Source organism: Juglans regia, chromosome 7 (assembly GCF_001411555.2).
Source record: "Juglans regia cultivar Chandler chromosome 7, Walnut 2.0, whole genome shotgun sequence".
NCBI classification, from domain to species: Eukaryota; Viridiplantae; Streptophyta; class Magnoliopsida; order Fagales; family Juglandaceae; genus Juglans; species Juglans regia.
The window spans coordinates 41,723,474-41,746,601 of record NC_049907.1 but is presented as its reverse complement, the minus strand read 5'-3'; the positions used below and the strand labels follow the sequence as shown (position 1 = coordinate 41,746,601).

Here is a 23,128-nt window from a genome sequence, read left to right as displayed (position 1 = left end):
AGTGAAATTAGAAGACTTTTGCATACCAAATGGCAAGAAGAAAAGCCTCAAACAGCACGGCAGAAAATTTTTCTTCCTTCACTTGAGTCTGAAAGGTTTGCAGATCCTAGAAAACCACGAGACGTATCTGCACTCCATCCCTTCTATCAATACTAGATATTTTCAACTGTCAAACACAATAACTAACCAGATGTTTGAGACTCAACGAAGAAGTAAAATTGTGACCGAAAGGAAGAAAATATCATGCAAAGGAATGACAGACGAAGAAGTAGACGCTGGACATTGCTCACTGTTTTTAACTGTTCATTACTGTTCATGTTATAGACGCTTTTAAGATACAGGAAGATATATATATATATATATATATAAGAGTAATGTTAGAGAGAAGCCACTATAGCAGGTCACACTTTGTACTCACTGCGTGACTATTTCTAGTTGATTGTTTCCAACACTCACTTAGGGAGATGTGTGGTCTAGATGATGTCACATCATGTGTACAAAATGAATACTCCCAATAGTGACTTCTATCTATATTTATACTATATATAATTAGATTCCTTCTTTGTTTTGTTCTAAGGTTAAGTCAAGTCGTGTGTTAGACTTGAGCGGTTCTTTCTGGTTGTCCGTTGTTTTTATACGTTGGGTTCAAATTCACAAACCTGTCTCTCTCATTTTTTCACGGTATTTCTTCTCTTCGCAACAAGCTGCGATACTGACGTATTTCTGGGGTTATCCTCCTCCCATTTTTGTCATCGATTCTATTATCTTCGTCCTTTTTTTTTTTTTTTCTTATTTTTTTGTGGATATGGAGTTCTCCAAGACAATAACTTGAAACATAAGACACCATGCATATATATTCATTCTGGTTTTGGTTAAGGGGAGAGATCTGTACAGAGAAAGATGGCAGGGGGAGGAGAGGGAACAACTTTGGAGTATACCCCAACGTGGGTTGTGGCTGTTGTCTGCAGTGTCATCGTCCTCATCTCTCTCGTTGTCGAAAGAACCCTCCACAGCGTTGGCAAGGCATGCACATATATATATTTTCATTTATCTTCTAGTTCTCACCTTGTATGTACGTGTAGACCGATCTTTATTCTTCAAATAGATGTTTTTGTTTTTATTTTTGCAGTATCTCAAGAAAAATAACCAGATGCTTCTCTTTGAAGCATTACAGAAGATCAAAGAAGGTCACGCGCGGCCATATCTTCATGTTTCTCGATCTCTTTCTCTCTACACAAATATGCACTTTTTTAGTGGATTTTGGGGTGTCTTTTCTTTTCTTTTCTTTTTTTACCATATATCTGATGGTATTTTGAAGGTGAATTAATGCAGAGTTGATGCTGTTGGGTTTTATATCGCTGCTGCTGACAGTGTTCCAAGATCGGATTGCCAAGATTTGTATTTCGGAGGTGTTGGCAAATAAGTGGTTACCCTGTAAGAAAGAAAAAGATAATGATGCTGGTGATTCTTCTTCTTCTTCTTCCACTGCCCATTTTCAAACCTTCTTCAAATATCCCAGCTTTGTTCTTCCTGCGGGGACTGCCCGCCATCTCCTTGCTGAGGCCTCTGCTTCCACTGAGAGCTGTGCAAAGGTACTGTACTTAGTCTGTTACCTTCACTCATTCTTTCCTTAATTTTTTCTTCCCACTCTCCTTCTTTAAAAGGCTCTGCCCCTTGTCCTATTAATGACCAAATCTTCCCAAAATTTTCATTTTAACAAGAAGCCACATACGATTGACTATATCAGCGTAATTACCCAGAAGACTATATCAGAGTGTAATTACCCAGAACTTTGTTTGGATATCACCAATGAGGTCAAGCCAGAGAAAACAGGCATGATCTGCTTCCCAAATAACCCCAGATATTCACATGGAAGAATTTCTGGGGTTTATATTCCAAAGCTCCAAAAAGAACTTCGGTCCTTTGATTGGTGTCCCCCTCTGCTTAGCAGTTTCACTTCTTTTCTTCTTCTTCTCCTCCTTTTACCGTCTTGCTAATTGCCTACACGCCAATGTCAGCCGCAAAAATGATATTTTTACTTTGTACTAGACGAAAAATACCATATATTATATACCTTTCAGGCATACACTCGAAGTCCCATTTGTTAACCATGGTTTGACTGACACCTATTTTGAACTGAAATATCTTATTAGTTTCTGCTTTTCTTTACATCGTTTTTCCAGGGAAAGGTCCCAATGTTATCTCTTAAAGCGCTTCATCACCTTCACATATTTATCTTTGTGTTAGCTGTTGTTCATGTGATTTTCTGTGCTCTAACCATCCTTTTCGGAGGAGCAAAGGTAAGCTGTCCCTATTCTTGTTCTTGTCTCCTAGAGTTTCTATTCTAAAACCTTATTGTCAATTGTTCTGTTTTACGTTTTCAATGGCATAGATACGTCAATGGAAACAGTGGGAAGATTCTATCTTAGGAAAGGAATATGATCCAGAAAGAGGTAATGCTCATTAAGCTAATATCTACAGACTCTCCCCTGTTATCTTCACCTGAACTCTTTTGGGCTGAATAACACAGAAATCTGCGGAAAATTCTTCACTATAGATGGACTAAAACGAAAGTTTACCCTGAAATGTTTGGATTTTCTTCAATATCCAACAGCTAGTTGTCTCTGTTTACAACTTTTTTTTTTTTTTCCTCATGAAAATACCGTGCGTGCAGTTCTGAAAACAAAATTTACGCATGTCCGAGAACATGACTTTATCCGGGGACACTATCGGGGTATTGGCAAGGATTCAGCTTTGGTTTTTTTTTAAAAAAAAAATTCTAGGCGGAAAGGAAAGTCCAGCAAAGTTTCTATTCACACTTCTCCTTCCTCGAATATAACCTTTTGATGTCCACTAGCTTGCATGACAGATTGTATCAGAAGCCTCACACTGTTCAAATGCTCACATTCTTCTATGTTGAGGGTGCCTTTAATAATCTTCCTTTCAGGGTCAAAGTGTAGACACAGATGTATCTGATTTTTTTCTATTCTATGTACCATGGTTTAGTTGTTACTAATGAGTGCATGATTCACGAAAATTGCACATTTCATTGCTCAGATCATCAGATTACTGCATGTTCATCTAGTAAAAGTCCCAGAGAACATTTGAGGATAAGGACCTTAACATTTTAGTGATTTCTTTTCAGAGTCTTCTGGCTGTTGGCACCAAGTTGGAGCATGTGATTTGCCAGTTGGCCCAGGAGGTTGCAGAGAAACATGTGGCAGTTGAAGGGGAGTTGGTAGTTAAACCTTCAGATGACCACTTCTGGTTCCATAGGCCCAAGATTGTTCTCTTATTGATTCATATCATCATGTTTCAGAATGCTTTTGAACTGGCATTTTTCTTTTGGACATGGGTAAAACATAACTCAACGCTCATTACCTACTTACCAAAATCCATAAAATTTGAAACGTGAACTACAGATGGATCTTATCTTATGCAATCTATTGCAGGTTCAATATGATTTTGACTCCTGCATAATGGGACAAATCGGTTTTGTCATCCCGAGACTGGTGATAGGGTATGCAAAACAATGATTTACATATGTTCTATTCTTGGAACCATATCTCTATATTGAGGCACAAAATCTTATGATTTAGTTCGATGCCAATTTGCATTCTCAGGGCATTCATTCAGTTCGTCTGCAGCTACAGCACCCTACCACTCTACGCAATTGTCACACTGGTTAGTTGGATCACCATTGAAAACTTGCCTTCTTGTTGTTCGGATTCTTGGCTGATGAAAGTTGTTGTTTTTATGGTTCCCTGAAACGTAGATGGGAAGTTCATTGAAAAAGGGAATATTTACAGAACACGTACAAGAAGGACTAGTTGACTGGGCTAAACATGCCAAGAAGACCACAGGTTCGAGAAAGGCTGCCAATGGCACTAGACTTTACGGCTCTACCACTACTCATGGATCTAGCCACGTGGTTGGCAGACAGACTACTGGTTTGGCAGTTGAGTTGACAGAGGCAGGCGAAACAGAAACTGCAATGGAAGAAGGCAATGCAGGAGAGATTGAACATGCGAATGTCTCCCGTGAACACAAATGAATTGAGGCCCTATAGTCGTTCGAACCTCTTTACTGAAGTTAGAGTCTACTGTTTTCAAAATTTACTGAATACATGTATAAAGCTCATTGGCTGGCATTCAATAAGAACAGCAACTGAAAGAAATATCTTCCAAGAATATACAAACATGTAATATTTCTAGCAAATAAAAAAACAAAAAACAAATTGCCATCTAAGTTTTGGTTTGCTGTCAATAGAATATGTTGTTTTAGTCAATTATCATGATCTTTCAGATTATGTTCGCTATCATGTGCGTGAAGGCCTCCCCAAAACCCGTCACCCGTCAAACGAATCAGTTTATGAACCCAAATATTTGTCTCGTTTGTTTTTTCAATCATTCTCATTTCATATCATTTCGTCTAATCATTACAATTTTTTCAATTTTTTATATTAAATAAAATAAAAATTCAATTTTTTTAAATTCTAAAATAAAAATAATATTAAAAAAATATATTTTAATAATATTTTATTTAATTTTTAACTTTAATTTTATCTCATCTCATCTGCAAAAATAAAAAAAGTTTAGAAAGCACATGAAAAAGATCCAATTCCCCAATTACACCCACGAAATTAGTGCGTTCACTCGGTAGAAATTTTGGAATGGGGCGACATGTCTTCTTGCGAAGGTTACAATCTCTAAGATTCACTATTATGGCGAAAAATCGACGACTATGGACCAAATACCACTTAAAAAAAAAAATTCCAACTCTAAATTGGATCCAAATATTTAGTGGGAATCAGAGGGATGGAATTAGGAGTGGTTTAGATTCACAGATGAGTTAAGATAAATTGATATGGTTTGCAAATAGTAAAATAAAAATTAAATTATTTATTATATTTTATATAAAAATTTAAAAAAATTATTTTAAAATTTGAAAAGTTGAATTGTTTATTATATTTTATGTGAGAATTTAAAAAAATTATAATGATAAAATAAAATGAGTTGAGATAAATTTTGAATGCAAATGAAGAATTTTGTATCCCAGGTTTGGTCATATCATTTGCCTGTCAGACCAGCTGAGAACAATAAACCATCTATAATACCAAGGCAAGCTGAGAATACTTCACATTAACAAGGAGAGCCCATTTAAGTAATAAATCTATAATTTACCCAAGACTTTTATATTACCACATGTAGAAAATAATTTTGTAATACAAAATTTTGGAGTAAGGCAAGCCATATGTGCCCCCGCTAGCTAGCTATATTATAAGCCTCTCTGGTAGTTTACAAAGCGATTTGGGTTTGTTTTCTTATTTCCCATCACCATGCTTGTTTGATGGTCAGAGCTATGCAGCAAAAGGTCTAGTTCCTCTCATAACTTCTTCACCATAAACCACATGATGTTTCTTTCACAAAATTTCACCAGCCGCTCATTTGTCTCTGGACTTTGGAATTTCGAGAAGAACTGCCACCCTTGTCTTTGTAGCTGTTTCTGGAGGCAAGACTCTTCCGTCCTCCACGCACTGATGCTATGACTCGTCGATTTTGCTTTCTCAAACGCTTTGTCAATTCAGCATCATTATTGTTCATAGTCTCGTTCTCTTCCTCCTGGAGGTTAAAAAATTACTGTAATGCCTCGTATACCATCACTAGCTTCTAATACATAATAGATATGTTTTAAGAGAAATGATACTTGCAGTCGTGAGTGTGCAAGCGCAGTGCAGTCGCTTTACAAAAAGTGAATAAATATGGAACCCACATGAAAAGAAATTAATTTTTTAATAGTGGACCCCACTCTTTTTCAAAGCGATTGCACGGCGCTTGCGCACTCCACGACTGTATGTAGCATTACTCATGTTTTAAACATCTCAGATAAACAATAGCTCTAAATTTACAAAAAATTAGACGCGAAGTGCAGCCCCTAATATGTTTTTTCAATTCTTTTTATTTTATAAGTAATCAAGAAGTTTTATTCATGGTAATAGGCAAAGCCCAAGTACATGTTTTTTCAATTCTTATTGGCTATTCTCAATATTTTTTCTATACAGTTGTCTTAACTGTAAGTACGATTTATATATCACATCCACAATATCAACAATGGAAGAGGATGAATGACGGATGAGTGCTAAAATGGTCCAAGTATTTTTATTCTAATTAATTAGTTATCCTAGTACACATGAGCTCTTAAAGTACCCAAACTTTGAAAGTAAAAGGACAAGAATCAGCAGTGACAGTAAGTAATAAGCAAAATCATGAAGAATTAGGCGTTAGTGGTGTGTTTTTGTTTTAATTGTAGGAACCATATCTAAAAACATCAATATTAACAGGGACTATCACATGGATGATATATCTGCAATATCATGAGTGAGACTGTACTCCAGCATCTTAAAAAGAAAACATTTACTTATACTCCAAACTTCACAGCATTTGCAACCACAGAATCAGAAACAAAAGAATGACAGCATACCTTGTCACTCGCATCTGGACATTCAGGTACACTGGTTTGACTTTGACCTGTTTCAGAATTTTCTTGGTTCTCCTCTACTCTGGCTTCTTCATCACAGTGAATTGTCTGCCCTTGCTGAATTTTATTACGTGTTAGCAATTACAATGTTCAATGCCCAAAAAAAGAAGCATAATATTGAAGAATACTACTAGAGAGAGAGAGAGAGGAAGATTTCTAGCCAAGCCCAGATATTATAAGATTCTAAGTTATAACTCAACTTTTCACAGCTCAATCAGTAAATATTGTTCCGACTACCCTATAACAAACAGAAAAACTTTAACCCCAAGGGGTTGGCCCAAGTGGTGAAAGCCTTGGTCTTGGGGTATTACTCCATTCAAGGTCCAAGGTTCAACACCTCACAGGTGCAAACAATCCTTTGGGGCCACACCTTCTAATGAAAATCCAGCGATTTAACCAATTCCGTGTAGGGAAATTTCCGAGAGTGTGGTGCATAGGACCGGGATTTACTCTGCAAGGGTGGGTCCACAGGGTCTTGCCTTGGAGAGGTTCCCCAAAATTTAAATAAAAAAAAAAACCACCAAACAAACAGAAGAACTTTAAATTTAGTTTATTCTATGCAAATTCATAGGTTGTGGCAATTTGCATTAACAGTGCTTTCTCTCCAAGCAACACTTCTAATTCCATCTATTGGGTGTTACCTTAAGGCCTCAAACCCCAGCAAATCTTTTGAGTCGGAAGCATAAATAGCTATACTAGAGTGAAACATGAATAACATAACTGCTAAAAAAAGAATAATATATTTGCTCCATCTCTTTTTAAAAAAATACCTGATCTAGCAAGTGCAGAGAATCAACACCATTGATATCAGATTTATTTAACTCAGAGTCAGAATTGCGTCCACCATCCTCACTTTCTTCATCGCTTGAATCCACATCCTTTTCAATCCCTCCTTCAATGAACTATATAAAATAGCAATATATTCAAGACCATTGATAGAGAATAATATATTGAGCCAGGTACACCCCACACCAGGAATAGTCCTAAAAAATTATAAAAAGCCTACCGCATGTCAACATTTGTGGAGCAAGCAGAAAACAACATCCATGAAAGGAGGAGCTTTCGGATTCCATAAACCTGTTATATCAGACACATCCTCTACAAGGAAGGCATCTGTACCATGGATGAAAAGCTTTGCAGAAAGAGTACAAAGTAATATATGATGACACCAGATTTGTCTAGTTCAAGAATGAACTGACGTCCACATGCAGAAAGATTTTGGCTACATGCATAAACTCTTAGGACTTTTTTTTTATCAGCAATATTTTGGAGGGAGAAGAATGAAGAGAAAATTGCTGACAAAACAGAGTAGGTTCAGCAACATGAAGTACTTCCAAAGTGCGCCCACTGTAGTAGAGTGATTGGTCCTAAAAGCTAGTATTAAATGAACATCTGAACGAGAACACAAATATAGGTGCGAGGAAGACAAGGTAAAAGGAAAAATGTGTGCAACCACGAACAGAGTTAGAACCAATACAGCAAGAGATGACAGGAAAACTATGGTTATAATAAGAACGATATTTTTTTTGATAGGTAGGTTATGATAAGAACAACATTCAGTGCAAGTACCTATGCTACTTAGATGTACAGCCATCCCTCCTCAGCCTATCTCTGTGAAGTGGTAATGGAAATTCAATAAAACATACTTTAGCATACCTTCTCAATGTCTTCTTGATCCTTTCTAGTAAATCCACTAGCTGCAAGTTCCTTGTCTAGAAAACCAACACCTTTTGCTATTGAAGAAAAGCGAGGCCTGCCACTTTCATCCGTGTCTACCTCTGAACCATCATTTTCATCTGGGCTTTCTTCAAAAGATAGGTTGAACCTACAAGACAAAAAGAGAATGATCAGGCATACCTAACTTTTTAAAGAATAATTTAAGAAATTAGCACATATACTAAACTTGAAGTTAGTTTGCATATATAAAATGTAACTACACTGTTTAATTAAACAAGGAATTTCTAGTGATTTAGAACTACATACTCTCATTCAGCTCTCTTAAGGTTTTAAGTAAAAAATTTTGGTCTTTCTTCCAGTAGGTATTGCACCATGTAATCATTTCTTCTTTGAAACTTTTTTTTATAGGTAATAAAATTGAAATAAATGGCAACAAAGTCTGATATTTTTATATTTCTACTTTCTGAGGTTTCTGTGGGACTACTTTTGCAGTGTGTTCCCTATTCTCCTCTTTGGAAGAATTTATTTCTTGATTGAAGGCTGAGGTATACAACCTCTGAGAAATACTCCTGACATCAGAAAGTGCTAAATGAGAACACACTTCTTACTTTGTGCATTCATAATTTGGTATCGACCGTCATCGATTTTTTCTTCTTAGTGATCCTTCTTCTTACAAGTATACAGAAGAAAGTTTAATCCAAACCCCCTCCCCCAAATGAAAAAAGAAATCCTATGGGTGGAGTTCAGTATTCCAACCTCTTAAAGTATTCCAATCTCTAAAAACCAAAGCCCTACTCCACAAAACTGATCAACAGATTATCACTTCAATACCATACAAATAAACAGTTAGATATAATATATTAAAGTTATAGTGCAAGTGTACTTGGGATATGCCTTCTTTTCTAATGAATAAAACTTCTTGATTACCTATAAAAAAAATTATAGTGCAAGTAATTTTCACGTTCTCATGAGTGCCCCTTCTTGCAATGGTACCATAATTCCTATGCTCATTCCCTTGTCTCCTCTCTTTACTTTCTGTATACTTTCTGCGTACACAGGCTATGCCTACTTCATTCATATCAATAATATTTATCTCTTACTTATAAAAAAAAGACTTTCTAAAAGCACTATTACCATTTATACAGTGCATATTGGTCCGTACCACAATAGCAATGGATGGCATGATTATTGATGGCATAAATAGGTTATTTAAAAGCAAAGACTGAAGTTAATTATTAAGAACTGGTTTGATTAATGGTAAGGTTGCTTGTCAGTAAAAGGGTATGTCAATATTTCTCATACAGAGGCATTTAAATAAATGACAGACTATGAAGCTTCCATCAAGAGGTAGTAATGGACTTAGAAAATATAGGGTTTTCTCCTTTATTTAATTTCATCTGGATAACAAGTAACAATAAATGTTGTTATATCCATTAAATTGCCACACATTTCATAAACATTCACGTAGGCAAAAAGCAAACCCCAAACAGCTTAATAAGAATTAGACTTCCAAGATACACACTGACCTCTTTCTGAAAAACTTGAAGATGCATTCAACATCACGATCAAAGTACCTGAAAGACGAGAACATATTGAGATACAAAAGAACTTCATCTGTCATCCAAATCACGAATATCAAATATAGCAACTAGATATTATAAAAAGCAAATGATCAGATATAAAATCAATAGGACGAAAGCATAATACATCAGAATAGATGGCATTTCTTACATCTGTGCATTACGATGGTCCATAGATACCATTTGTGGAAAATCAATCATGGTGACCTTCTCATCATCATCTATCTACACCGCATACAAATTGGCAAATAATTAATAGTTCACCAGTAAACTGAATGAGGAAGCTGATAAGAAATTTTCCACAAAAAGCATCATATCAATCCGATGAGGGAGTTGACAACCATGTGTGACAGATTAGGTCATTAGGAATATGGAGACCCAATATAAGTTTAATAATAAGAATACAGCTCTTAAGATGCAAACAGAGTGCCTTAATTGCCTACCATAATATTGAATTCGTTGAAGTCACAGTGAATGAGGCCATGTTCTGCCATACGAACAACAAGACCAATGATCCTTTCAAAAACCATATCTGGATTTTGCAATTGCTTAACCTGGACACTGCATTATATACAAATAACTGATAATTAGTACTATTTGATTTACCTGTCAAAAAAAGAAAAAAAAAGTACTATTCCATTGCTCAATGAAATTCCATTGGTGTTTTTCTAGTAATTCCAAAGCATATAGGCAAACAGAAGAAAACAAAGGAAAAAAGAGGGGAGGAGGGTGAAGGAACCAGAAGAGGACATGTCAAACAAAGAGGAGCTCATTGTAAAATTACCATCAGTTCTTATATTTCTTATCTCATTTTTAGACCGTTTGTATTCTATTTGATTGAGAAGTGGTGGCAAGGATAGGCTTTGTTGGGCTCTCTCAAAGTGTGATGTGTTTAAAGTAAAATCTTTTAATCATGTTCTATATCCCCATGATGGGAACCCTTTTCCATGGAAGAATATTTAGGAACAAGGCACCAAGGAGAGTAGCTTTCCTTGTTCGGACATTTGCTTTAGGAAAGATCCTTACTATAAATAACTTGAGGAAGAAGAGCATTGTAGTGATGGACTGGTGTGGCATGGGTAGGAGTGAAGAAACGATAGATCATCTCTTTTTGCATTGTGAGGTAACTCTTTGGAATGCAATACTCAGTTTGTTCAGTTTAGATTGTACATGCCCCGTAGCATGATGGAGCTTTGGGCATGTTGGAAAGGAAGGTTGAGTTTTACTTAGAAAGAAGCATGGTGGAAGATGATCCCAGGTTGCTTATTGTGATATACAAGGAGAAGACAAACTGGCCCTTAAGGGTTTCTTTTTTAAAACCTTGTATCATGGATGATTGCTCATTTGGTGTGTTTCTTTTCCTAACCTTCAGGACTTTATTATTTTTTTCGGTCAAAATACTATTTGTACCTCAGATGTACTAACAGTTCATATTAGACACCATAAAAAAACCTTTTACATCTTTCATTTCAGATTCATGGACAAGGGTTTGTATTTCTCCCAAAGTCATAACACATTTTTTTTTATATAAATGAGATATAAATTGAGACATGAACTGGGAAACCGATGAGTAAAATAAATAAGGAACACTCACAGAGGGTAACCTTGGACGAGTGACATAATCACACAATGCCTATTACAGTCCACAGCATGTGGAACAGGAAAACTGTGTTCTTCCAAAGCCTAATTGAGCAGAACACAAGTGTCAAGACAACACCTAATAACATCACAATAAATCGATTAAAAAAAAGGTAACACACACATGGAAAATAAAAGCAGCGGAGAACCTTCATAAAAGCAAACTCTTTGAGTGCAGCAAGCCGAGACAGATACAGCCAATTATAACTAGTACGATGCCTCAAATAGTCACGCTTAGATTTAACAGCTCTAAAAGAAACTCTACCGAGTCTGTGCAACTTCATTGCTAGGACTGTACCATCTTCAGTGGCAACCTCAAAGATATCTTGAAGAAAACAAACGAACCCATTCAAGAATGTCGTCAAGAAATGCTAACATATACTAGAAAAGGTAACGCATTACAAGGCAAGAAAAGATACCAGACTCTTTTCCAACCCCAATTTGACGACCAACAGCCACAAAAACTCCTCGGTTAACCATGGTCTTAATAGCAAGAAAATCATAACCCAGGTAGGTGAGCCGAAACCCATCATCTAGATGCACATAAGCAGAGATACTCAAATCAGGCATCAAAAATAGAAATAAAAAATTGTCGTGAGCTGTTCCATCAAAATTAAAGAGTATACTCAAGCGCAGCAAACTCACATTTGGAGGAGTCATGATGCAAGAGCTTATGCTTTAGCAGATTCTTCAAGACTTTGTAAGTACCCCCGTGTCTACATCATGCAAGGATTCATATACTATCAAAACAATACATAATACTTGAAGCATAGGAAGTATTACTAGCTAAGGAGTTAAGAATAGAAAGCAAGAGAGCGAGTAGGTGAGATAGATATATCTTATATAGCTGGAAAATAAAGTAAAAGTAACGGGAAAAATAAAAAAGAAGATCATACTTTTTTTCTAATCGTAAACAAAATTTTATTGAGCATACAATAGACAAAGGCCCGAGTACGAAAAAGAAGATCATACTTGAGAGAGGATATGCTGTCCACGAGTTCTGTAGGCACAATTTCATGCTGAAACCAAATGATAGTCAGATTTCAAAACATTAAAAAAAAAATTGAAGTATAATCCACACTGATAAATAAGAAATTGACTAATATAAATAAGTACATTGCGCATTCCCATTTCGACCGCGGTGAGAACTCTGAAATCATCCTTAGAGAGATATCTCAAGGCGTTCACGTCCAGCTTCATTGCGACCGCTACTTTGGAGGAAAACCGACGCCGCCGCCGCTGCCAAAGATGAATGCGCTGAAACCTAAGGATTGATTCACCTCGAGATTGGTTCAAGTATAGTGAATCAGAGCCTGAGATCAGGCCGGAGATGGAAAACGGGTGAATCCTCGGGTCAAGGACTGACTGTTCAAGGACTTTATTATAGAGTTAGAAGCGGCAGCGGCCGGGGAGAGGGAGAGAGAGGCCGAGGGGCGTAAGGGTGCGTAGGTTATAGGGTTTTGTAAAAACATAATAATAATAATAATAATAATAGAAAATAGAATCGGTGACGTTATCGTTATGGACTCCCAAGGGCATATGACGACAGGTGTGGCCTCGTGCTCGACCAGTATCCTTCTGCGCATCAATTTCATACCGAGGATACTGTATACTCAATTCATCTCATCATATTTAATTATTATAATTTTAAATAAATTTTAAATAAAATATAATAAATAATTTAATTTTTTTAAATTTTAAAATAAAATTAATATTTTTTATAATATTTTATTCAATTTTCATCTTAATTTATCTTATTTCAATTTACTATTTAAATTTATTAATAGATAGATTTTGCATGCTTTTTTGTAAAAAAAATATCACTATTAAAAATTTACACAGGACTGCATACTCTTAAATTATAAATATTACTTTTCATTTCATATTAATATTATTATTTTAATTATTATCATTTTAATTACTTATATAGCTATGGTATATGAATAATTGAATCTTGTCTACATTGTATTCTTGTTTAACGTATTTCTTCTTATTATATTGACGTGCTGTTATTTTAAAATAGAGCAATACTTGAATTATTTTCTTTAAAATTAATTCGATCTAATGTTTGATATATAGTATTATATTAAGGTAATGGAGTAATGTCAGTTTTAAGATATGTCATCGCGTATTTTTTTTTTTTTAAAGTGAGACATATCATTAAAAGGTAAATTTCTTTCATGTGGGTTTCGTATTTGTCAACTTTTTTTAAAGATAATGTGCACGAAACTTATACAATCTAGTAGTGTATAAATCATTTCTCAATACGATGAAATCAAATTGAAAATTTGTAAGTTACTAAACATTTTCGCAAATAAGATAATGATTGGATAGTCATATAGTTTTGGAATAACTATAATATAAGGTCTCGGCACCACACAACATCTATTTGATATAATTTTATTTGTAAAATAAATTTTAAAATTTAAATCTTACAAATTAAATTATGTCATATAGATTGTATGTGGTATAAAGGACTTAGAATATTGGATCCCTTGACTTGGCAGTACCACATGACATTGCCATGTTATAATAAAAAAACAGAACATAAAACTCATTTTGTTTCTTGTTATCACCAATATTAATTTATTATTATAATGTTATCACCAATACTAACTACAAACGTAGAAGTTTCGATCAATCTCCCTTATTTCCAAAATCATAATTTCATTTCTATTTTGTTGTGCCAAAGCAATATCACATCCTAAAATAATTTGAAGAGAAGATGACTCATAATTGAAAAAAAGGACTATTACGTTCTGTTTTTTTGTTTTTTTGTAGTAATATCACACTGTCAAGTTCAGCAGTCCATCTAAGCAGTAAACTAAAATGGCCAAGTACTCTTCAAAACCTATTAATTTACTACATTGTCGTCATCTATAGAAACATGGATGCGAGGAAAATGATAGGGAAGTGAATATTTTTTGGAAGAAAAATAGAAGATGTACAAAAGAAAAGGGTGGAAAACCGAGAAAAACACCACAGAGAGGCGATTTTGATACACTTTTCCCAAGAGAGATGCGATCCTGCGGCTGGATGCGATGCAATGGGGGCAAGGGAAAAACCACTCACAAAGAAAGCAGCACTGAATCCAGGGATTGCAAAGACCAAACAGCAGGTGGGGCAATAAGGAAAACGTCATACAATGCAATCCTAAGTAGGTTTCATTTCAAAGCTGCCACCATAAGTGTGCATCTTCTGATGCATGTCTTAAATCTACACATCGAGTACGTATGACAACAACATTTTATCACAATAACATATGGTCTAAGACAGCAAAAGAAAACAAGACAGACGAGGCATAATGCCACTTTCTTGACTGGCAACTTTGACACTCATGAGGAACTTGGAATAAAGCAGAATTATCATTTCAAGCACCAAGAGTAGCGTTCGTCAATCCTCATTCTTCTGCAGCACTGGCAGCACTTAAATCCACACTGAGGTCAAGAATCTGATCAAAAATACCAACCAATTATTATTTAACACATGGCGAGGGTAGAACAGGCACATCCAACTACTGATACAATTTTGTTTTTTCATAAAACAACTTTTTTTTCCAAAGAAAATATTCTACTGGCCACTAAAATAGTTTTTCTTACTATGTGTGAAAAGCTTATTTTCATCTTTCAATGGCCAAGCTGGCCCTTCCTAATTGTTGCTCAAAGCAAGTAAAACCTGGCCCTGATCAAAGATTATTTTAAGCAGTTCAACTTGAACATTATGGTGAAATTACTAGGCCAAAAAACTGTCCAATCAACTGTGATGCTTAAGACTTATCCTCATCACGTTCCATTTCGTTATATAGGTGCTCCATTTTTTGTCAACATATGTGATTAAGGTATCGTGATTTATAAAAATGGATATGCCTACAAGCATGTCCATGACATAAATGTGGACCTCAAGAGATGACTTAGACATGGACAGAGGAACAATTAATAAAAATTCACTACCTTTCCAGTTATCATGCTATACATGTTGAGTACATCCGTGACAGTTGACTCGAAGTGTGTTGTTGGATCGTAACTCTGTTAAATGTGAAAAATGAACTTTGTTAGCGTCCATCACATGCTAAAAGCTGCACAAGTAGCAATGGAATCAAGAAAACTTTATGAGATCACATACTGTGGATATGAAGCAATTATCCAGAGATGGTTCATTGACTGGTTCAAATCTGTCATAAATATCAAAGAATATCTCATCGACAGGTCCCAGAAGGTCAATTCCTGGCTTAAGTTCAGTCTCAGGATGATCAGTCTCTGCCTCTGCTGATACAAATGCAATAAATTTTCCCTTTGGAGCAACATTGTGGGAATAAGAGCAACAAAAAAGGTACCTGCCCAACCAAAGAAGGATACAAAAACTGAGCCTCCAAATAAAACATAAGAGAGGAAGAGTAACAAAATAAATATCCAACAAGTTATTGCTCCAACAATATATGCAATCTCCGACATTTTAAACATCTTGTCTGGGTTTTTATTTTATTTTTTTGGGAGGGGGGGGAAGAGGAGGGGAGGGGAGATAATGCTAGCACTATGATCGGGCATGCTGAGAGTTCCTTCTGGCACGAACAATATAGAGAAAAACCGAGAGATACATCAAAGCGTCCTGCAGGGGAGAGGAGGCACTTCACATATATAATCGCATGTGAAAAACATAACAATTAAGATGAATTGATGAGAAAATATAGTATTTTTTCACATAGCTTTTAATAGATAAACTGGTCATGTGAATTTTTTCTGCTGAAATACAGTATTTGAAACATCCTCTGATAGACCGAGTGAAGTGGCATCAGCGATTCAACAGTATGTTCAGGGAATAACTGTCTTCTCATAAAAAGAGAAAATTGGCAAAGTGAAGAAGATTTTTCAACATAACTTTGAAAATGACAACACGGCAGAAAGATCAGTGGACTGAGAGATTGGAAAATTCGTCAGACATACTTCCAAGCTTTGTTCAATATTCCTGTCTAGGCGCCAAATAAATTGGAACAGATACAGAGGGAACTTGTTGATTGGAATTTGACCAGTTCCCTATCAAAATGGAGAGTTTGGTGTTGAGTTCAATTAATATTTGCTTAGCTCCATACTCCTAAGATCTTAGTGTGACTAGATGCATCCTTGCAAAAATTCAATGTAATTTCTTCTGGAACTTTCTTCCACAACTAAATTTAGATACATTTAGGATATGACTGTCTATATCCCCAGTGCATGAGTTAGTCTCAAAAGACGGCTGTGAGTTTTCATAAGATATCCGGAAGCTTAATTAATCAAAAGTTCCTATTATCATCATCCTATCTTTTGATCTTCCTACTCCCAGTAAAAGAGTTGGACGCCAACTTGCACCCAGGTTATTGATAGATCCCCAATTCTGTTGACAAAATTATGTGCTACTACATAAATGCATTCATACATGGGGAGAACTCTTTTTTTGGGGTAATTATATAACAAAAGCCCAACATATATCACACGATAAATTTTTCTCAGAAGCATTGCGTGAGAACTCACATGTCTGATCTGCGTCCCAACTGCTTCTGTGGCAGGATAACCTGCACTGAAGGAGAATCGTTGGTGTTGGGGATGGGGTGGCTCATTATGGCAATTGCCCTTGCAACCCGGCCAACCTTCCTAACCTGTTTAAAATGCACAGCTTTTCGTGAAGCAAGCAAAATTCAATGTCCTCTGTCTTCAGAAAGGAAAGAGAGCTTTGGGCTCTATGATAAAATCCTTCCAGATTCACCATGTATCTAATGAAAGAAGTTCCACTGGATATGGTAGAAGAAAAAGAAGAGGGGTGTGAAATAGTATAATTATTACCTTGTTTGGCAAGTATGAAGGATCACAAACAACTTTTTTGCACCTAGCAGTTTCCCCTTCTGATGAGACACCAACAACTTTGCCTTCCTCATCGAACTCAACCTGGCATCCAAATTAAAACAGAAAATCTAGCCCATTTATCGAACATACAGAATAATTCTCCTCATAAAAAAAAATTAAATAAATAAAATAACAAAAAAAAAAAGAAAAAAAGAAAGAAAGAAAAGAAATGCTTCAACAATAAATAAACCAGACCAATGGTAAGTGCAACTACACAGATAATGTTGATACGAGACTGGTAGTAGAGGAGTTACCTTACACTCAGGCTTGTTCAACATATATGTCCCACCATAAACAGCACTAAGACGTGCAAATGCCTGAGGGAGAAAAAATTGGCATTAACTGAGTGAACTTCCCTAAAACCCCAAATTTATCAAAAGAAGAAGTCCAAGGGAAAGATTGGTGTGGTGGAGAGAAGGAGAGAGAGACCTGTGGGAGCTCTCCCAATCCATACAAAGGATATATGTATGGGGATCCTCCTTGAAAACGTGCAAGGGATTCCTCATAAAGCTATAACACAAGTGAGAAACAAAACAAATCTAAGTGGCACACAAAACTGCTAAGCATTCAATGTACAAGAATCCAGGACAACAAAGAAGAATTAATTATCAACCCCAAGCAGTTTTCACCTTTATTCTCTTCACGGTATCTAGTGCAGGTTCATTGAGGTAGCGATCATCTCTGTGAAGCGCTAATGCATGACCAATAAAGTCCACAGTGTTGTCATCAAGACCATACTTTCTGTCAAAATGCCCAGTGTATAGTGAGCAAATGGGCTATAATGCTCAATATGTTCAAGACAAGAGTACTGTAAACAATGCCATCAATTGAGACCACCTACACTCTTTTGAAAAACTTTAAACAGAAAAAATATACAAATTATGAAATAAGAATTCAAATTTATTACTTCCACTTACAAACTTCAACCAAAATTATCCGATTAGATTAAAGGATTCTATGGGTTCGCCTGCCCAATAATATTTTTTTAGTAGTATTTAAGTCGTTATGCTTAAAACCTCATTTTGTATGACATTACCCAACACAAAAGGCAGGACGACCTATATATACAATTGGATATCTCAAGACACGATGCAAGAAAGCAAAATGTACAGCAAATGCAAGGAGCAAGAGCTTACGCAATTAGTTCTCTAGTTTTCACTCTGGTCAAGTCCATCCCATCATGCGTTTTGGGATCACTTTCAACATAATCTTGAACGTAAATGAAGAACTTGCGAGCTCGGCGCTTTTCAAATAACCCCATCAGTGGAGATTTGAGTGCCTCCATGTCAGTTGCTGGAACCTTGTGAATCTATAACAATGGGTTTACTCAACAGCAAAGCAAGTTAAGATCAAACATAAAAGGTAAGCAACGTGGAAAGAAAAAATTCAACATCTTAGGAATAAGATTACACCTTTCCTTTATTGTAGACGAAGCTACCATCAACAGCTTTGAAGTACAAATACTTAGTAACATCGGTATGAATGAGTACGCGTACAAGAGTGCCATTTGCCATCATAAACTGCCAAATGATAATTATTCAATATATCAAAGGAAATTGAAACATAAGAGAATCATACCCACAGTTGGTGAACCAAATGAAATCAGAGATAAAGAAAGAAATAATACATAAGAAAGTAATCTCATACCTTAGGGATCATGTCCACATTATAATCCCTACTAGAGCCTAAATGTGCTGGAGGCTTATCATTGCCTCTGAACCTCTTCCAGAGCTGAAAATAAGGATAACTAAAAGAGTAAATAAGTAATCGAATTTTAACAAATAAAAGAGGAATATTAAATTTCAGACACCCAAATCTCAAATGAAAAGTCAAAAATAGGACCTGAACAAGATTAAGTGACGTTGATTCGCCTCCATAATAGTCATTCCTATCCATGTGCAGGACCTGGTTCATAAAATATGAATATCAATTATTGCAGTGCAATCAACATAATGGTATTAATCGCCACTTTAGAACGGTGATATTCACCCACTACTGCATCCCGTGAATTGCATGGAGCCCACAAAAAATACAAGATAGTCTATAAGAGCATAAATACAAGATAGTCCAATGAAATTAAAAGAAACCATAAAAAATGAATAAGCAGTATTCAGGCTGACAAACACATTTCACAAACAATCTCTAGACTTCCCAGTCGGTCATGTATTCCATTTCTTTTTCAGTAAGTAAAATTCTCAATAGCCCACTTTGATACGAGTTATTTAGTTGGCCACCTCAGCACAATTGACTACAAATCCATTTCTTGCTAAGAGGAAGCTGTTACCTGGATCTCTTTCAATTTTTCGGGGAAATCGCAGTGCTATAATTGGGTTTCCAATCGCAATCGCAATCCAGATCTCAAATAAAAAAAATCCAAAGCCACATATAGTGCTGTTGGCTAATTGAAATGAGGAGCATATGATTACAAAACAAATGGACATGCAACCGAAATGAAACCGCCATATTAGATACAGAAGCAGGGATTTAACCCAGCAGATCCGCGACGGTCAAATTCAAGTTTCGGTTACCCTTATTCGATCTTAATGCAAGACCCATCAAAATGAGTAATAAATGGGAATTGACAATAGGAATTAACAATTGGGAAGAAGAAAAGAGAGAAATCTAACCTTGAGGCCATCAACGGAGAGAAGGCCGCTAAGGATGCATTCCTTGAGACCCGTACCCAAAACTACGACGTCATACTCTTCATCCATGGCGATCGAGTCGCTTTGGCTTCCCGGATAGATCCACGAACAGACAACCAGAAATACGAAAAGGGAAGAAGGATAAGGGTTTAGAGGTTTGCGAGCCAAATGTTTCTCAAGATATATATATACTCCCACACTCTTGTTCACAGAGAGACAGAGACAGAGAGAGAGAGAGAGAGAGGTGATACTTTGTTTGATGATGGAGGAAATGCTCAAATGGGTTTTGCTTGACTGATGACTCCAATTAATTAAGCTCAAGGAAACTTCTAAACTGCAAAGACGTGAGAATACCTTTACAGGCCAGCCATCAGTTTACATTTCCGGCCAGTTCAGATGAAATTATATATTTTGAAAAGAGAAATGATTTGTATAAGTAGATAAGTTTCATATAATTTTTTATAAAAAAATAAATTTTATTTTAAAAAAGTATAAAAAAATATTATTTATTAATAAGATTTATTTTTTATAAAAGGTTTATATAAAATTTATCTATTTAAAATTTATATCTAGTATTATTCTTTTAAATAATAAGGAGATTTTTAAATTAAGACGAGATGGAATGATTTATAAAAAAATATATGTTTAAATAATAAGATAATATGAGGTGGTTTGTAATAAATTATGTATTTTGACAGTGAGATGATATGAAATGAGTTTAATTTTTTTATATTTGATAAAATGGTCTTATCAATTATCAAGAAGTATTTAATTATTTAATAGAAAAATATTATGAATATATTAAAAGTAAGTAAGATCTATTATTAATTTAAAAATTCATAAATATTTTGACTTTTCTAAAATATATTTTTTGTAGTTGGTCATAATTATTTTAATATTTTCAAAACATTTTTTTGTTAAACGAAATGTTTTTCTAATTATATATTACAATAAAATATTCCCAAATATTTCCAAAATTATTTATTTGTTTTTCTAATTATATATTATAATAAAATAAAAAATTATAATAGATAATTATATATATTAAAAATGCTGCAGTTATTTTTTTCCCCAATTTATAGTTTCAAATTTTGTAATAAAATCTCAAATTTACACCCACCTTCAATTGTTAGGTGCATGCATCGTCGTGCTAACTATAGTGTCAAGATGGGCTGGAAAGCAATTGTTACATCAATGCACAATATACAGATTGTAGAGATAAGTTAAAACATAGTTTAATGTGCGTTTGGATACGCAGATAAAATAAATATTACAATTGAGATGAGATTGTTCGAGCCTTATCTCCGTATCCAAACCGACCCGAAATATTTATTTTTTCTTTTATTTTTCAGTAAACAATTCGGCTTATAAATATATTTTTTTAAAAATAAATAAATTATTATATTATCAAGTCAGTAGGTAGAACATAACATTCACATCACTTAAATTGAAAGTTTTAATTTGTAGAATTCAAATTTTTAAATTTATTATTGAAATCAAATTATATCACGTAAACAGTGCGACGTAAATGTCTTAAAATAACAGTACTCAAAATAAATATATATATCTTCTTTTTTTCTTCATACGCAAAAATAACTCTCAAAATATTATTCTTGGATATGAACATGAATCATGATTGTATTAAGTTATTAAACAAAGTAAATCAATTCGTAGAGATTCATAAAAAAAAAAAAAAATGTACACACTTTCTTAACACAAATTTGAGTCATAGTTTGATCATAGTTTAAAAGAACAAAATGATATTATAATTACTAACCTCCAATCACAGCCCATGAGATCCAATAGACAGTAACACCTGCCATGCCAATATGGTTGGCACACAACATGAACCCACCAGCCTATCAATGAGGTATTTAGGGTAATCATTAAATCACGAAAGATGATTCTCCTATGTCTTATGTGGTGTGTTTGGTTTGAGATGAACGCGCCGTTAGAATAAATCAAAGATTGTTTATTCCAAACATTATTACGTTAGACATTTGCTATTGTAATTGATGGGGTATGTTTTCATTATTTAATTGTTGTTTTTTTTTAATCCCTAACTTGTAATTAGGTGTTTTTTTTTATATATATATGTACTTTATATGTACTTAAGCTATGCCTTATAACTTGGTTTAACAAATTTATTTTCATCTTATGAAAAATTTTAGACATAAGCCTCACATTCTGCACACCTATTTAAAAATATATCATTTTATTTTTTTACCCATGCAATAAAAATTATTTCAAACATGTTTGTAAGTAAAATAGGATAAAAATATAAAATAATATATTTTTAAAAAGGTGTGTAAGGTATGAGACTTATGGGTAGCACTGCTCATACCTTATAACTTAGTTTAACAAATCCGTTCAAAAAGAAAAAATTTAATTGTAAGTGATTTTGCGCATTAATATTCGCACTCATTCAATATAATTGATTAGAAAATAGATTTTATTGAAAAAAATACTAATTTAAATTTAGAATATGAAGACAATAACATTAATACGCAGATTGATATATAAACTTGCTTGTTTATAGTAAAATCCGTTCAAAAAATAAATCAAAGGAAAACTCAGCCCATTCAGAACCAGCAGAGCAAACACAAAGATGGCCCAAAAAGCCCAGTGGGTTTGGACTTTTTTGGGGCCCAATACATAATACACAACCATTGCCATCAGTATCATCACTATCAGCAGCACCGCCAAAATATTCTTCACTCGCTATCCCTCTGACCTATGCCCTCCACCATTTCCCATATTGAATAAGCAAGCTCTCTCTCTCTCTCTCTCTATCTCTCTCTCTCTACATAATTATACATCCACCAGTCCAAGGGCTGGCAATGATGTATCTTTTTCTCATTGAAGTTAGGCAGAACATGAGGAGAGAGGAGTAGGTGCCCATATCATTAAAGCAAGAGAAATGAATTTAGGAAAGGTGCCAAGAAAACATAGCAAAGAGCCAAAATAAAGGAAAGACAATGAGAAGAAGAAGAAAGAGAGGGGATGTGTGACGTGTAGTCATCTTAGTGGTGGGGAGGGTAACTTTGTACGTGTGACCCTTTATTTTCCTGATTAAGAAATACAATAAGCGACAGTGAAGATGCTGACATCCTATTATTAAAAGAGATGCAAGTCTATAATTTAAAATTATTAACGGACAACAGGTGTCATAAATTTA

The 23,128-nt window shown here is 34.9% G+C and overlaps 3 protein-coding genes across 5 annotated transcripts; 1 reads left to right on the top strand and 2 right to left on the bottom strand.

Annotated features, from left to right (window-relative positions):
• Nucleotides 1-788: 788 nt before the first annotated feature.
• Nucleotides 789-4,275, top strand: LOC109019453 (MLO-like protein 1). Of its 3 annotated transcripts, none has more exons than XM_035692651.1 (8): nucleotides 789-1,023; nucleotides 1,106-1,187; nucleotides 1,333-1,592; nucleotides 2,184-2,300; nucleotides 3,146-3,355; nucleotides 3,453-3,520; nucleotides 3,624-3,684; nucleotides 3,776-4,275. In XM_035692651.1, exons 1-8 carry the CDS (start codon nucleotides 901-903, stop codon nucleotides 4,052-4,054), a joined length of 1,200 nt encoding a protein of 399 aa, XP_035548544.1. In that variant the 5' UTR covers nucleotides 789-900; the 3' UTR covers nucleotides 4,055-4,275. The 3 variants fall into 3 exon arrangements, with proteins under 3 accessions (XP_035548544.1, XP_035548545.1, XP_035548546.1); XM_035692652.1 differs by having other exon boundaries at nucleotides 790-1,023; nucleotides 1,130-1,187; XM_035692653.1 differs by lacking the exon at nucleotides 2,184-2,300 and having other exon boundaries at nucleotides 790-1,023.
• An 883-nt stretch (nucleotides 4,276-5,158) lies between these two features.
• LOC109009007 (serine/threonine-protein kinase rio2) lies at nucleotides 5,159-12,894 on the bottom strand. The gene is made up of 13 exons (XM_018989363.2): nucleotides 12,549-12,894; nucleotides 12,405-12,451; nucleotides 12,078-12,148; nucleotides 11,852-11,965; nucleotides 11,582-11,757; nucleotides 11,389-11,477; nucleotides 10,238-10,355; nucleotides 9,946-10,019; nucleotides 9,741-9,788; nucleotides 8,194-8,362; nucleotides 7,308-7,439; nucleotides 6,481-6,594; nucleotides 5,159-5,621 (listed from the first exon to the last, which is right to left on the bottom strand). The coding sequence occupies exons 1-13, from the start codon at nucleotides 12,630-12,632 to the stop codon at nucleotides 5,433-5,435; spliced, it is 1,425 nt and encodes a 474-aa protein (XP_018844908.1). The 5' UTR covers nucleotides 12,633-12,894; the 3' UTR covers nucleotides 5,159-5,432.
• A 1,636-nt stretch (nucleotides 12,895-14,530) lies between these two features.
• Nucleotides 14,531-20,358, bottom strand: LOC109009133 (guanosine nucleotide diphosphate dissociation inhibitor 1-like). Its single transcript, XM_018989542.2, has 13 exons — nucleotides 19,933-20,358; nucleotides 19,148-19,210; nucleotides 18,953-19,036; nucleotides 18,718-18,825; nucleotides 18,442-18,614; nucleotides 17,935-18,046; nucleotides 17,735-17,815; nucleotides 17,560-17,622; nucleotides 17,246-17,347; nucleotides 16,937-17,061; nucleotides 15,555-15,765; nucleotides 15,383-15,457; nucleotides 14,531-14,883 (listed from the first exon to the last, which is right to left on the bottom strand). Exons 1-13 carry the CDS (start codon nucleotides 20,017-20,019, stop codon nucleotides 14,833-14,835), a joined length of 1,335 nt encoding a protein of 444 aa, XP_018845087.1. The 5' UTR covers nucleotides 20,020-20,358; the 3' UTR covers nucleotides 14,531-14,832.
• Nucleotides 20,359-23,128: the final 2,770 nt, after the last annotated feature.

Excerpts from the sequence above, each read along its gene's own strand:
- LOC109009007 (XM_018989363.2), bottom strand. The coding sequence starts at position 12,632 with ATGAAGCTGGACGTGAACGCCTTGAGATATCTCTCTAAGGATGATTTC. Across the intron at positions 10,020-10,237 it reads TCAACGAATTCAATATTATG|ATAGATGATGATGAGAAGGT; the intron begins GTAGGCAATTAA and ends TATGCGGTGTAG. Across the intron at positions 5,622-6,480 it reads GTCCAGATGCGAGTGACAAG|GAGGAAGAGAACGAGACTAT; the intron begins GTATGCTGTCAT and ends TTTAACCTCCAG.
- LOC109019453 (XM_035692651.1), top strand. The coding sequence starts at position 901 with ATGGCAGGGGGAGGAGAGGGAACAACTTTGGAGTATACCCCAACGTGG. Across the intron at positions 3,356-3,452 it reads CATTTTTCTTTTGGACATGG|GTTCAATATGATTTTGACTC; the intron begins GTAAAACATAAC and ends AATCTATTGCAG. Across the intron at positions 3,521-3,623 it reads ATCCCGAGACTGGTGATAGG|GGCATTCATTCAGTTCGTCT; the intron begins GTATGCAAAACA and ends TTGCATTCTCAG.
- LOC109009133 (XM_018989542.2), bottom strand. The coding sequence starts at position 20,019 with ATGGATGAAGAGTATGACGTCGTAGTTTTGGGTACGGGTCTCAAGGAA. Across the intron at positions 17,623-17,734 it reads GATTGGGAGAGCTCCCACAG|GCATTTGCACGTCTTAGTGC; the intron begins GTCTCTCTCTCC and ends TTTCTCCCTCAG. Across the intron at positions 17,348-17,559 it reads TGAACAAGCCTGAGTGTAAG|GTTGAGTTCGATGAGGAAGG; the intron begins GTAACTCCTCTA and ends TTTGGATGCCAG.